This window comes from Ostrea edulis, chromosome 6, assembly GCF_947568905.1.
Source record: "Ostrea edulis chromosome 6, xbOstEdul1.1, whole genome shotgun sequence".
Classification (NCBI taxonomy): Eukaryota; Metazoa; Mollusca; class Bivalvia; order Ostreida; family Ostreidae; genus Ostrea; species Ostrea edulis.
This window is the reverse complement of record NC_079169.1, coordinates 18,313,158-18,329,340: the sequence shown is the minus strand read 5'-3', so window position 1 is coordinate 18,329,340 and position 16,183 is coordinate 18,313,158. Positions and strand designations below refer to the sequence as shown.

At 33.8% G+C, this 16,183-nt stretch overlaps 1 protein-coding gene and 1 pseudogene across 1 annotated transcript in view; one reads left to right on the top strand and one right to left on the bottom strand.

Annotated features, from left to right (window-relative positions):
* Positions 1-16,183, bottom strand: part of LOC125645812 (uncharacterized) — a 24,312-nt gene extending 8,129 nt beyond the window's left edge. The window contains exon 1 of the mRNA XM_056141752.1: positions 15,434-16,183. Coding sequence (XP_055997727.1) covers positions 15,434-16,046 — 613 coding nt within the window. The 5' untranslated portion in view covers positions 16,047-16,183. The remainder of the gene's footprint in view (positions 1-15,433) is intronic.
* LOC125645807 (uncharacterized) lies at positions 5,914-8,033 on the top strand (annotated as a pseudogene).

The following is a 16,183-nucleotide window of genomic DNA, read 5'->3' as shown; positions in this document are numbered from 1 at the left end:
GTATTGATAATAAATGAAAAGCGAATACATAACATATAACGAATTTTATGAATAGATACCAACAGCAATAGGGTACGAATTTGACCGGCTACCTAATACATGTACGTTAACAAACGAAATCATTTAAAGCTGGGAGTTTTGGGGTCGTATGGGGCTTTAATAAATATTTGAAGGTATGTTTGGACACACGTATAGTAGGAAAATATGTTAAGAATTTGTTTATATTAAAGAAGGTGTTGCACGTCTCATGCTAATTTCCCTAAAGGTGCTGCATGAAAAATCGAAAAAATTAAGTTATTCAAATATATGATAAAACCAATTGGAACGTATCTCTTGATTCAATAATTTTTGAAAATAAGTTTAAAAAACGTCTATTGACAAAATTAGCCAAAATATTTCGAGTTTAAATCAAACAATAAGCGGTTTATATGATTTTTATCGTTAAAATGGAGGGGCATCCCCGAATTTCAGAAAAACTGCCTCCCTGAAACAAAATAAATTTAGCATGAACATGTTCTTCGAGTTTTCCTCTAAAAAACTGTCGCTTCAAAATTTTTTTCACGCGGGCATTTTTTGTTGTTGTAAATTTAAAAAAATTAAAACGACTTCACTGGTATTATTTTCAACTTCACCTGTACGTTAATTTTCCTTATAAATTCATGGTATATTGCGTGGTCCAGTGGTTAAGGTCGTTGAATCTGATATGTAAAAGTGTTTTCTATTTTTAAAACGACTGGGTTCGACTCCCTCACGAACACATTTTTTTTTTCATATTACGTTTTCTATCTAGATTTTTTTTCTTAATTGAAACACGCTTCTAGTTTTTATAAATGTTTCATGTCAAATCTCTGTTTATTACCATGTGCCGAGTTTGAAATAAGCTTCCAACATGGACACTCTTTAGTTTGTGAAGAGGACTCCCAACAAACACGCCTAATACAGCATGCAATACTTGTGTTTTAATAGTCAAGGTTGCTAACGAGAACTTGTATGTTTTTCTGAATGAAAGTTGTTGACAAAGGCATGGTTGTGAACTATGCAAAACTTCGGAAGAAAAACTTTAAGGCCAAACAAGGTAAATAACCGTTAAACAGTTTGAGTTTATATGTATTCCAGTAGCAAATTGCTATATTGAATCATTTTTTACAGGTGTGTGTACTTCGAATAATGTTGAACTTTATTAATGCGTATTATATTTCCCATATTTTGTTTTGTGGTCAGAGTCATGTACAGTTGCCATTTGTTGGTTGTAGAAAATAATACATACGAGTATAAGAGCGTTTGGACTGTAGTAGTACAGAATATTAAATATTTGATACACTCGTAACCTGTAACCGTATACATTGTATCTGATACTCAGAAAAAAAGAAGACAATTTAATTTTCACGATTTCAAAAATTATCTTTATACTACATGTATAATGTATTGACACATAAAATGTATTGGGGTTGTCCCTAGTACTGGGGAATCCTTCAGGTATTTATATGGCAAATACGCAATGAGTATAAATATGAATGAAGGTCAGTTCTACGTCACGAGTGCTGACACAGAGCTCCGATTAGGGAAAATTCCCGCTTCGGTGCAACACCCTCTTTATGAGACAGCAACTCAAGAATACAACGATATAAGGCCTCAACCGTGCGCAGCTTTTTGTGCGCCGTAAATCGAAGGTTTTTATAAGGGGTAGAACTGTAGCTCTTTGTTATGTCAAAATATTTTTTCAGAGAGCTACAGTTCTGCAGTTATTACGATAGTTGCCCCCTCCCACTTGATTTTTAAAATTAAATTTCCCACGGCCTACAATGCAAATAAAATGTACCGGTATTGTCATATTAAACATGGGGCTATTTTACTTTGTTCTGTTTGTGAAGATCACAGTGCAGGAGGGTGTAATGATAATGAATGGTTTTAGTATCACAAACATTACCATTTTTCTGACATAGCTACTTATCTGACACTGGGATGAATGGATTTATTTTACTGAATTTATTACCGTTGCTTTTATTCTAAGCTTTACTACTTACTTTGTTTGGGGGATTTTTTTTTTTTTTTACTATATTGGTGCTACAACCCATGGCTATATGACAAAAACGAAATAATTTAACAAATATATATGTTTTTATGACAATAAAATTCTCACATGAGAATACAATACAATATTATTTTTAAAAAGATTTTCTGCAATATATTGTTCGGCAAAACTTTGACCCCCTATTGAGGCCCCAATCGACCCTCCCTCCCCCCGGTCATGATATAAAGGGACTTTAAATCTGTAGTACAATATGACTATCCATGGCTCCACTGCTCTTGAGAAAATTTCCCATATATTTCCATGTAAAACTTTGATCCCCTACTGTAGCACGACCCTATCATCCAGTGCCACGATTTCTTTATTACCCGAGAATGTTTGCCTAGCGGTTCATATTCTCTATCTTGTATTGCTTATAAGAGTTATGAGATTGATCTTCACCTTTCATAAGAATATTTTTTAGACTTTTCACTACATTGTATATATCCCCAATTTATAGAACAAACAAATTGATTTGCATTTCTGACAATGCTTGCATATTACTAGTACTATGTCTATAATTAATCAGGGTCCTGTTGCTCTTGAGATCAAGATTTTTAAAGCCCCCCCCCCCCCCCCGATATATTTCCATATAAAAGTTTGTTTCCCTATTGTGGCCCCATTCTACTACTGGTGGCCATTTAAACAAACTGGAATCTGCACTATGACTAATTATGCGCCTGCTTTTGAGAGAATTTTTAAAAATATTTTTCCTGTATGTCCCCTTGTAAAACTGTGATCCCCTATTCTAGCTCCACCCTATCCCTGAGGGCCATGCTTTGCGCACAAACTCGAATCTGCATTATGTCAGGAAGCTTCCACACAAACTTCCTCTTTTCTGGTCCAGTGGTTCTTGTGAAGATTTCAAATGACCCCAACCTATTTTTGTCTTTTCTTGATTATCTTCTCGTGGAAGGGGATACCATCCTTCCTTTAAAATCTAGAATCCCTTTTATCCAAGGATATCCTGTGTTAAGTGTGGTTGAAATTGGTCCAATGGTTCTGGGGAAGGTGAAATTGGGAAAAGTTTACAACGCCGACACACAACGGATAAATTTCATTTGACCATTAGCTCAGGTGAGCTAAAATGCATATACTGACGTAAACCATGTTATATCGCATGATATGCCCCCAAAATCAAAGTCATTCCGTATAATTTGATTACAAGACAATACTACAAGTCTTCATTTTAACAAACTACGCTCAATATGGCGTTGTAAGAAATTTCTCGTTTTGTCATTACATTGTAAATCCATCCATACAAGGCTAAGTCCATTATTTGAGTACAAGCATCTTGAGAAGTGTTTAATTCAAGGACTGGGGTACTTCTATAAGGTGGGAATGGCTAATCGCAGTTTTCGTTTACTCAGAATTTAATGACAATGCTTAATACATATAAGAGTATAATATGCTGTCCCTAAAGCTTAAATTTATTTCTTTTGTCAAGAGGGAAAGCTTTGCTAAAAAATAACATGTTAGCAGAAGTTCTGGGAAACTGGTAATGCATTACATTGATTTAAGTTTATCTTGACATCTGGAAAACATTCAAAAGTCTTGATTTCCTCTTTTTTTGGCTGGCATTATAAACTCTAGCTTTTTTCTTGTGCATTACTTTAACATGGTCCTCTATCTTTCAGCAGCAGCCACACTGTGGAACTCCTTACCCAACCATTTAAGGGAAATCTCCCCCTTCAATCAATTTAGAACTTTTATAGACATATGGAGGGGTGGGGACTGCAGATGCAGCTCCTGTCGAGTACACGGTGTGGAGGTGTATGGCTGAATGAAAATCTCTTTTTTCAATATATTATATACTGTTTTAGTTTGCCGTTTCCTTTTATGAAAATTTTGCAGCCTTTCATCTGCATTACCACCAATTTTTACTTTGTGTTAAATTTTTATTTTTTGTTCTGTCTTTTGAAAGATTCCTTTTTATTTCATCTTCCTAAACCTTTTTTGTTTGTATACCTTGTAACTTATTTACTATAAACTGCTATATATTATTTATTTTATCATTATCATATTTTTCCTTATTTTACATTTAACAGTTATAGTGTAAAACTTATACGGTACCAATTTTGATGCACCAGATGCGCATTTCGACAAATAATGTCTCTTCAGTGATGCTCAACCGAAATGTTTGAAATCTGAAATAACTATGAAGTTTTAGAGCTAAATATAGCCAAAAAAAAAACAACCAAAAAAACAGCCTGCCAAAAGAGTGGAACCAAATTCGTCCAAGGATAAGAGCTATGCATGAGGGAGATAATCCTTAATTTTGAAATGAATATTTTATAACAGCAATTAAATATACATCCGTATTTTCAAGCTAGTAACGAAGTACTTAGTGCTTCTTAACAATTCTTAATGCTGTGGTTTGAATTTAATGCTTAAATTTTATAGTTAAAGACTTTTGTTTAATTTGTATTTAATTCTGAAACTGGCTATATATACAGTATGCGTGTAAATATGTTTATATGTGTTTCTGCATGCTTACCTAGGGATATTTTATTTTGTCTGTGATAGTCGGTTTCTCGTTATTTGTTGCTACTTGTATACAGTGCCGACTTTAAATGGTTCATTCTCACTTAGCTAAAATTCTGAAATTGTTATTCCCACTTAGCTAAAACTGTGATTTTCACACCTGAGTGGTCCTGGGGTATAGTCTGTTTCAGACTAACTACCTGTAATAATCAGCCAGGCCTGTGAAATCAAATCATAAGTATATCTCTTCTTATCAATATGAAATAACAAAGATTTAAATAATGATTTAATATATTAATGACATTGTTTAGAGGTGTACAAATTTAAGTTTCAATACAGAATTCTGAACTAAATTTTAGCTTCAAACTCATACTTATTCAAAATAAGTTTGTTTTGAACATAAGACCAATCTTCAAATATCAATAACAAAAAATAATTTTATTTTTGGATGAAAAGAAAACTATACAAAATAATCTTGTTCTTTGGCTGAAATATTATATCTACATGTATACTATGAGATGTAAAGGGAAGACACTGAATGTAAATGTTGCGATATCGCTAATGAATACATTTTATGAAACTCAAAGACATATTGCATATAAAAATGGTGAAAAAGATTTGTTTGACACCTGCTGGAATCAATTGTTTCATTGACTGTTTGTTTTTTTATTTAAAAAAAAATAAATTCAATATATATGTACCTTTAATATTTTAGATAATGACTGTATGCATCTCTCTCTCTCTCTCAAAACCCAAATATAAGTATATTTTTAAAGGATAAGATCATGTAATTGTGTAGTGATTGGTGGTTTAACATATGCTTATCTATCTATGTTTAGTGTAAACTGTATTTTATTTCAGAGAGACAAGAGCATGAAATTGCTGATATTGGAAAACAAGTGCATATGCACTTATTCTAATTCCTCTCTCATTTTGTAACTTACGAATGGCAATCACGTTTTGACAGAAAAAGCGTGCAAAACAAGAAATGAACAATGTTCCTTAAAAAAAAATGATTCAACTGGAATGTGGAATGATTACTAATTGTACATGCAATTGAAATAATTTGGATCACACATGTTACAAAATGTAAACACTATGAATATGTAGTACATGAATGTACATGTGCATGTAAACAAAGGGCAGGTTGACTCAAAATAAAACATACGAGTAAGTGTCAAATTTACAATATGAATAAGATGCATTTAATCATTATGTATATGTTTACACCGGTAATATTGTAAAGAAAAATGATTTATGACATGCTTGTAAACAATATACACTTTGAAGACGAATTAACTAAATCTTAAACTGAGTTATATAACTCGATTTTTTCCAAATCAAATGTAGCATTTTCTTGTTCACACCAAATATTTACCCTAGACCAATCTCAAACTATTTTTCTTTCACACAATAAGCCCAGTATTTGTTACAATTTTTCATTCTATCACATTTGTAATATGATTTATCATAGCAATTTCTAATAATATGATTTCTCTCTCTCTCTCTCTCTCTCTCTCTCTCTCTCTCTCTCTCTCTCTCTCTCTCCTAGTTTATGAGATAAACTACCTGAAATTAAGTTTTGTATAGGACAAATTATTACGAAAATGCATGTACAACTTTCTTTTTCATTATCAATACATAAAATCTATAAAGATAATTGTACAGATAAACCAGATAAAAAAGCATACGTGTACCAATTATGATCCCTGAGTGTGACCCTCTCATTGGTTGGCTATTAGGCTTTTACTTTCTGAAGTATGGCTAACGCTCAAGTACGGGTAGATTTTCTAGAGAATGGTAGAGGAGGATTTTTTTCTTCTTTATGGTGGCTTTAAGTATTCTGTCCGGAACAGATATAATGACAGAACCTATTGGAGATGCGTTGACAGACAGTGTCCAGCAACTCTAACAACAACCAACATCATCGTGTCATTTGGGAGACAACACAACCATGATGATGACTACGTTGGGCTTGCTGCGGAATCATTTATTAGTGGTGTGAAGAAGAGGTGCCGAGATGAAGCAACAGCGATCCCCACCATTTATGATGAAGAATTAGGAGGACTACGCAATGCTGAATGTGATGATTCAGTGGTGGATATGATTCTACAGATACCAACCTTTCAGGCCTCCAAGTCTGAACTTTATAGAGCCCGTGCCAAGACAACTCCAAAATTACCCACATCACAAGATGACATCAACCTCCATGGGCCATGGATCAACACCTTGGCAGGTGAAAGGTTTCTTCTGCGTGATGACACTGATGCGCAAGGACACAGAATCATGATCTGTGCAACCGACACCAACATAAATCATCTGTGTGCAGCGGAGGTAATTTTCAGTGATGGGACATTCTATTCATGTACACGATTCTTCACGCAGCTGTACACTCTTCATGGAAATGTAAATGGAACAATTTTTCCTCTCATCTATGGACTATTGCCTAACAAGAGTGAGGACACTTACAATCGGTTTTTCAGTCTCTTGAAGGATTCAGCTAGAAGACTCCAGTCTGTGTTGACCCCAGAAAGTTGGCTGCTGGACTTTGAGATCGCCGCTCGAAATGCAGTTCATCACAACTTCCCAAGGGCTTCAATCAAGGGATGTTTTTTCCACTTTACTCAGTGTATCTGGAGAAAAGTACAATCCTGTGGATTAACCGTGCGATTCCGGGATGATGAGGACTTCCATCGCCTCGTGAGAAGAGCAGCTGTTCTCCCTCTCAGACCCTCTGATTCCTGAACACCAAGTGGAGGATGTGTGGTTTCAGGCGCTGGAAGATAATGACGATGATGACCAGGATGTCCTACGTTTCAAGGACTATGTCACTGAGAAATGGGTAGAAGGGCATCTGACGAACTGGAACCACTTTGACAATGATGGGCCCAGAACGACAAATGCCGTAGAAGGATGGCACAACAAATTGAATAGGATGTGTCGACACCCTCATCCGAATATCTATGTGTTTATCCAACTCATTCAGAAAGAACAAGCAGCCAATGATGCCAAAATCATCCAACTTTCTGCTGGAGGAGTGATCCGGCCAAAAAAGAGGAAATACAGGCAGTTAAACACACGGATTCGGCAGCTTAAGGAAAGATTTCGCCGGGGTGAAATTCAAGTGATGGACTATACAGATGCCGCATCTCATCTCATTCATTTAGACTGATGTGTTCCTTTTACATGCATTTCTGTATGCGTTTCATTATTAGACTGATATGTTACTTAAATTTTCTAAAAAAAATAATAATAATAAAAATAAAGAATTAATCTCAAGTCTTTCTTTTTTGGAAATGGAATTTTACTGCCTAATTTTAAAACTAAACCAAATTACCTGTGATTTATTACAAAACAGACTATAGGTTACCTGTAATTATTTTCCTTTGTTCTTTGACACCTTTAATAAAATTTACTTACTTACTTACCTATTAAAAAAATATCAATGTCCTGTCTTTTTCCCGCATTTATTGCCTGTATATATCCACTTCCGTAATTGATTTAAAAGTCCTTGTCTATGGCGTATAAAACTTTGCAATAGAATACAAATTTTGATTTATATGAGGAAATCTTGATTCATATTCAATAATCTTGTTATATTCGAAAATCATGATATTTATATGCAAAAATCCTGATTTATATTCGATAATTTTGATATACATATATATATATACATGTACATGTATATGTATATAAGTTTCATGTATATTTGATATTCATATCTGAAATCTTTTAAAGTATATTTGATAAAAAAATTACTATATATATATATATTCGACAATCTTGTTTCATATTCGATAATCTGTTTCAATTTATCGAATGTAAATAACATGAATATCGAATATACATCAAGATTTATAGCATATAAATATCAAGATTATCGAATATTTCTCAAAATTGTCGCACATAGATATCGAATATAAATCATGATTTATCGAATATAAATCAAGATTTACGCATACAACATCAGGATTATCGAATATAAACCAAGATTTACGCATACAACATCAGGATTATCGAATATAAACCAAGATTTACGCATACAACATCAGGATTATCGAATATAAACCAAGATTTACGCATACAACATCAGGATTATCGAATATAAACCAAGATTTACGCATACAACATCAGGATTATCGAATATAAATCAAGATTTGTATAATATTGCAACGTTTTACACGCCACTCTCTTCCTTTGAATACAATATGTATTTCTCATTGTCCTTATATGTACATAAATTTGATACAGAAAAGACGACTATTATTTAATTTGTTGATACATCTTCAACAAATGTACTGACGTAAATTTCACGCATTGAAAATTAAAAATTTGCTGTTATTATAAAAATGAATAGAAGGAAGCTAATTTTTCTAAATTTTATTATTAAAAGAAAATTGTAGTTGTTATCAAACAATTGATACAAAATACGCCCATTGTAGGCTTTTGGAACAAAGTTCACATGCAGAAGAAATGGTTGCCTCTTTTCTAAAACATTCTGTATGACCTTCTTAAATTGTTTGAAAATATGAACAGTAATAAAGAAACTATTTCCTTACGTGGTGTAGGTTCATTACTACAAAGAACTGCTCGTCACGGAGCTCGGTTTGTTTTACAGGCAATATCAATAAGAGAAACACAATTATGCAATAGGTGAAACTAATTCTTATTCGTCTGGGTGTTTCTCAAGAGATCAGGTGTCAGACGGCGTATTTTCCTTTGCTTTATGAAACACAAAACAAAGTACAAATAAATTCATACACTGAGACTACACACAAGGGAAGTACACGTTCTATAATGTCAATAAGGTGATCAGCAATCTGTGATAACAGGCACATTAACACAAATCATACACTGGACGCAATGACGCGACAGAGCTGTTACTGGCCAACCAGTGATAACAGCACATTAACACAAATCATACACTGGACGCAATGACGCGACAAAGCTGTTACTGGCTGTAGGACAAATAAAATCCGACCATTTTTTTTATATAATTCAAGCTGATATAAATAATTCCTGTCGTGTAATGACTAGAATACCACATATAAAATAATGAAAAACGAACAGTGTGCACTTCGAAACATCGAAATGTCATATCTCCAGATGGAAACAAAGCATTGTGGATCACTTTGGTCCCACAACGGCATAACTTTTGAAAGATAGCAAGAATGACAAGATGATAAAACTATTAATGTCCGAGGCCAAGACAAAATCAACAAATATGATTAAAAATTGGTCCACTTGTTACCCATGACACAAAAATGCATAGTATTTGCTGAAAGTTTCTTCCAATGTCTTAAGACCAACATTGACCAGACATGATCAAAAAGACAAGATAGCGCAGAACCTACCAAATGTAAATGGAACTCTTAGTTTAGAGATAGATATCCAAATTAGCCGCCTCAGAAGGTGAAAGTCGAAGATAACGAACAGTGATCAATCTCATAACTCCTATAAGTAATACAAAATAGATAGTTGGGCAAACACGGACCCCTGGACACACCAGGTGCCTAGGAGGAGTAAGCAAATGTAAATGGAAACTAAGTTTAGAGAGATATACCCAAATTAGCCGTCTCAGAAGGTGAAAGTCTTGGCTACACTCAAACAACTACAGAAATCGACAGGAGAAAGCCACACGACACACATTAATTTTACTCAATGACATTGAGAAACATAGTTTTACATTACGACCCTTAGGTCGAAGCCTCTGCCGGTGGACTGTTAGTCCCCGAGGGTCTCTACAGCCCAGTAGCCAAGAACTTCGTTACTAGCTTGAAAATACGGATGTATATTTAATTGCTGGGATAAAATTTAGAAATTAATTTCAAAATTAAGGATTGTCTCCCTCATGCATAGCTCTTATCCTTGGATGAATTTGACTCCAGTTTTTGGCACTCTAGTTTTCCTTTTAGCTCCTACAAGTTTATTGTTATTTCGAATTTCCAAAATTTCGGCTTGAGCATCACTGAAGAGACATTATTTGTCGAAATGCGCATCTGGTGCATCAAAATTGGTACCGTATAAGTTTTACATAGTAGATAAGGAAATATTGTAATGTTCAAGGTTTCTTCCATGCTTACACCAATATCACTGCCAGATTGCATTCTGTTTGACAAGAACTCTAACTGTGTAATTACATGTATTGGTAACCTTCATTATTAATATGTCAATACAATGGCAAGAATTGTAGATAATGAATACACTATCAGTTGTGGTGTCTATTTCTTCAGAATTCTAAATGGTAGAACCACTGGCTCCGGAACCATGAGACTCGAACGAGATAACTTTTGATCTTAGTCTCGTCTAAATGTTCCTTTTATAAAAGCGAGACTTGGATCAACAGTGAGCTCGTCTTCGTTTGATGGTTCCGGGGCATGCCGAACACACATACACTGGGAGTATCTTGTCTAAACTCATTCCCAATTACTTGTTTGCAATTTCGTCTTCAGACAAAGAAATTTTAAACAACTTATGAAAAATAGACCCCCACTCCAAAATTACTCTAAATCATCAAAAGTCAAATTTTCAGAATATATTTATACTAAACATGAAAAAAATTACACAATTACTGATTTATTCAACACTATCCTACATGATGTGCAAAATTTTCAACAAATTATGTGTCTAAAACACGTAAACTCAAAACCCAGCGATGCAACAAGAAACCATAGTTTTCTGAGTTCTTCCCTGATATTTGAAACACATCAAAATATTGTCAAAACTTTGTCAACCGACATCTTTTTAATATCAATATAGAAAATTCTTTTACAAATATAAATCAAAGCCTAGAAGGGAAATTATACAAACAAAACAAACTGCAATGAAGCATTTATAACTTCAATGGTCCCTCCTCGATGGTATAATTTATAGCAAGTCTTCAGAGGAAAATTTGTAGAATATAACTCCCACTGTACGCGTGTTCACAACTCTCGATTAAAGTCAGCATTTCGCAAATTCTATGGTCGTTATAACGATCTAGTTTGCTAATACAACCTATCATTGGGTCAAATGTTGTCTGACATGTTTCATATCGATTGTTAGGCCGTTCTGACACACTGATTTTGACTACGGGTTAATCCGTTTACCTGATCAAGATATAGGGCTCACAGCGGGTGTGACCGGTCGACAGGGGATGCTTACTTCGCCTAGGCACAATACACAAAATTAGATAAAAGATGAAGATAACGAACAATGATCATCTCACAACTCCTATAAGCAATACAAAGTAGAGAGTTTGGCAAACACGGACCTCCGGATAGGTCTACATATGTGGTACTTCACTTACAGCTGGTGACGTCTCAATATGAGTGAAAAATTCTTGACGGCCCGTGAAACAAACAAAAAGTTCCTGTGCATAGGGTGCTGGGTATAAGTGGGCTGAACGGCCGTCATCGCGATTTGGAGATTGAATCCGGGACACTTGCATTATAAGGTGATTTTATTATCTAGTTGATATTATTATATTATCGGAAATCATCATGATAAGGCCCAAAGCATACGCCCGTAATCTACTTGAACACATCTCGGTTGCCCACAATGTAACTTTTTGCCATTAATAATTATCATTTTTTTTTTTTTTTTTTTTAGAAATAACTTAGTTAAAGAGATTGATCACGTTCAGTCATTTAAAACTGAAATTATAAACTATAAAAACAAATAAAATACAAAAATGGAATCCTTAAACGTTAAACCTCCTTAAAAATATAATGATGTAAAATTATAAACGGGGGAAAAATAAGGTTTATGAACTTTCATTATTACGATTTGTGTTAGAAAACCCATTCAGAGGCTCTGAATGAAGTAAAATTACACCAATGTCTTCCCGTACAAAAAATGATTTCCATAATAACATTTTTACAACAACATAAATTTTTCAGATAAAGAGCTAACATTGCTTAAAATAAAAAATATAGAATACAAATTAAAAATAGACATGGAATTGTCAAAACAAAAACTGTTAAAAATAAAATTATAAGATATAGCATAAAAATATAGAATACAAATTATAAATAGACACGGAATTGTCAAAACAAAAACTGTTAAAAATAAAATTATAAAATATAGCGTAAAAATGTTGAAATATAATCTTAAAAACAAAAATATTAAAGTTTATATAGGCACTGATATACTTTCATGTAATCCTAGTCAGTGATGTTTAACTTGCTGATTTAGTTTAAGGTGGCACATAACATCAAAATTTTATTTACATGCATTTCAATTCCCAATCTCAAGAGTAATAAAATCTCTCAATTATTATATATGAATTTTCTGGTGTTTTCCGGAATGATGAAAGAGGCGTTTTGTTTGCAAATAAAATTTTTTAGAGTCCAAAGTTTGCTGTGAGGTGATGCATGATGTGAATATCTATAATAAAAATGCCTTTAAAAAACCCAGATAGACGTTCTGTTTTTTAAAATAAAAAAAAAAAAAAATGAAAATTAAAATCGTCATTCGTTAATATTTTTTAAATCTACGACTAAAATCTTCAAAAAATGTGTCATTTAAAAAAAAAGATATACTAAACAAATATATTTTAAAAAAGAAATTCAGAAATATTGCGATTTTTCGAATTTGGACCAAGTCCGGTCGGAATTCTATAAAAGGTTATCTTAGCTGACATTTTAATCTGTAAAATGGTTTACGAATTAAATTTTATAAAGCAAATTTCATTTCTTGATGAGAAGTGGATAAAACTAGCAGCAATTTGATTACTTTGTAATTTTCTAACTATTTCGATCGGGACCGGTGCCCTTTCTCTCTGGTTTGGTTGAAATCTATGGCGACATTTCTGAAATTTGGTTATTTTATTTCAGTTTCATTTTAAAATAGATTTGTCTAATATATCTTGTTCCCAAATGACATGTTTCTTGAAAATTCTACCTGTAGATTTAAAAAAAAAAAAAATGAACAAATAACCGTTATCATTTTCATAAATATTTGTTGATTTAAAGAATTAGAACGTATGATTGAATCTTTTAGGCATGTTTTATTAGATATTCATAAAAAACAAACAATTCATTTAAAATAACTGAGAGCTTTTGATGGTGAAATCATACTTCATATGGGGTGCTTTAAGGAGCCATTAAATAAGTTTTCGTGATCGGTCCGTTACACCTTTTACTGCCATTCCAGGGGGGTTTCTTTCAAGTTTCTTCCATTTATTTTTCAATTGGATTTAAAGAGTATGAAAATGCAATAAACGAGTTTTAAGCATACAGCTGATGCAGCGCTTAAATCAATGTGTACATTACCACACAGCAAATACAAAGCATACCAGAAACTTCTAGTTTTGAATAGTATATATAATTTTCAAAATACCTGTATAGTTGAATTTTAAAATGTTTGTATGACAGCCTTCTATTTTATAAATACATTGTATTTAATGGACAGGGCCATTAAGAACTTGTATCCAGTCTATTTGTATGTACAATACAATAAAATATGTTCAGATCAAAAACACTTCAAGTAGTGTATTCTATTTTTTTTTTTATCACTCGGTAGTGGGGGTGGGTGGGGTGCTGTTCCGTTGATAGGGATATGCAACATTGCACTCATTTTCATATTATAATAATACAAATTCAAAATACCAAACCATGACTAGAACTGTCCTAAGGGTATACACATACCCTTATGGGGGTGTGGGTTCAGAAACAGATACACTATATTATTATATTTGTGTATTTTTCAAAGATTTGATTAAATTATATCTAAAGAAGACGATGTCCATGGTTCTGTGACGGTTACCTAATGTTACATGTACTGGGGTCCCTCTGTTGTACTGTTGTAATTTCAGTTATAGATGGCAGGGTACGACCTTTACATCCTGCATAATGTGACAAATAAATGAAGAAATTCCTGTTATCTAAGACATTTATTCGCATTTACATTATATTTCATTTTGTCGGAATATAGACGTATTGCATATTTATCAAGATCAATACGAGTATCGTCTACCACTGCATCACATTCATTAGAAAATGGCTACCATTATAATCAGTAACGATATAAAAGGCAAACACGTTGGAAATTTAAATATTACCGATATTATCCAAAAATTTTAAAATTTCATTGACAAAATGATGATAATATATCTTGCAGACGAAAAAATACAGCATATTGGCATGTTGCTTAATTTAACTAATTGGCTGGTAATAACGGCAAGTTCTTTACGATATAAAACTGTCGAAGCAGAACCAAAACCGTACGATCTCAGGGTGCATAAGACATTTTCTCGCGTACCCAACCCACAAAAATGGGTGTCAGATTACCAAGCTCTATTAAGTGATATATCTTTTCAAACAAAAATATTTCAGTTAAGGACAGTGGAAATCCAACCAATAACTTTCGGAATTTGTGAATATCTATCATTCCTAAAACACATGTCTGTCACGAATTCCTTCCTTGGCATCCATGCTAATTTCCTGCTTTCTGATTAAGAGCTGAATCTTCAAATTCGTATCAAAATTCCATTCAGTAACACGGTAAGATTGAAGTCCCGTGGAGTTTTATGAAATTTTAAAAATACGTTTCGTGTGGTTCATGTGGCGAAAAAACTCTACGTTTCCTAAACACAACACATGTACATTGGTACTTTTATTTAAAAAATATCCAAAAGAAATTTTAAAGGGAGTGCAATTGAATACTTCTGATTAATATCATTGCTTTAATTTTTCATCTTACTGATATACACCACATTTAAAATCCGTGACAAATCACAGCTGTGAAATACACTCCTCAGCTAGGGCGTGGTCCCAGAGCAATTCAAGTACTGCATACCAGCGGTCACATTAAAATCTGGAAAAAAGTTGTTTACTTGGGTTTGGAGATCTTTCATGGATCCTTTGATGTCATTTTTATCATCTTCACTTGGCAGGTCACAAAAAGTTCTCCCGCCATAATTACTGCGTATACAGATATAAAATCCTTCCTCTCCTTTTGTTTTCAGATCCGCGCAAGACACCATAGTGTTGAGGACATTATCAATCAGGTATTGTTGTACACATTTTCTGAAACCATCCAGCCAAGTTTTGGTTTCACAGTCCAGATATCGGAAAAAGTCATTCAATATCTTGCACAAGTTATTGTAAAAGTTGGGAGTTTGCAATTGGTTTGGGGCGCAGGCACTATACTTTTGGATAGTGCAGTTGACATTAAACGCACAATGCCCCGTTGCCTTGTAACACCAAGAAGGTAGCGCCGGGAAGTAAGGTTTGCAAGAACAATTTTGAGCAACATTTCCATTTCTTTGTCCAAATTTCTCCATCATACACAGATGCCAGCATGCAGCTGTACATTTGTTTTCACATTGGAATCCGGTAGGTTCCAACACGGAATTGGAAGCGCAGGTCGCCAGCTGGAAATCGTCAAACCCTTCGGCCAGTAAACAAGTTTGTCCTGACGTGTTGATATCACAGGGTACCACCTGGCTTAACACACTCGTCACGGACACCAGAACCACAACCAGGTTAACACTGAGGACTGCTTCCATCATTGGACGTCTGTTTGGCGTGGCTATTCATACAATACTGTTGGATATCGAGTCTATTCACATGACTAGGTTTACCTACCGAAATTACGCAATATGATAATCAATATCGTACTCGCAATGCACCATGTCATTGGCTTTTC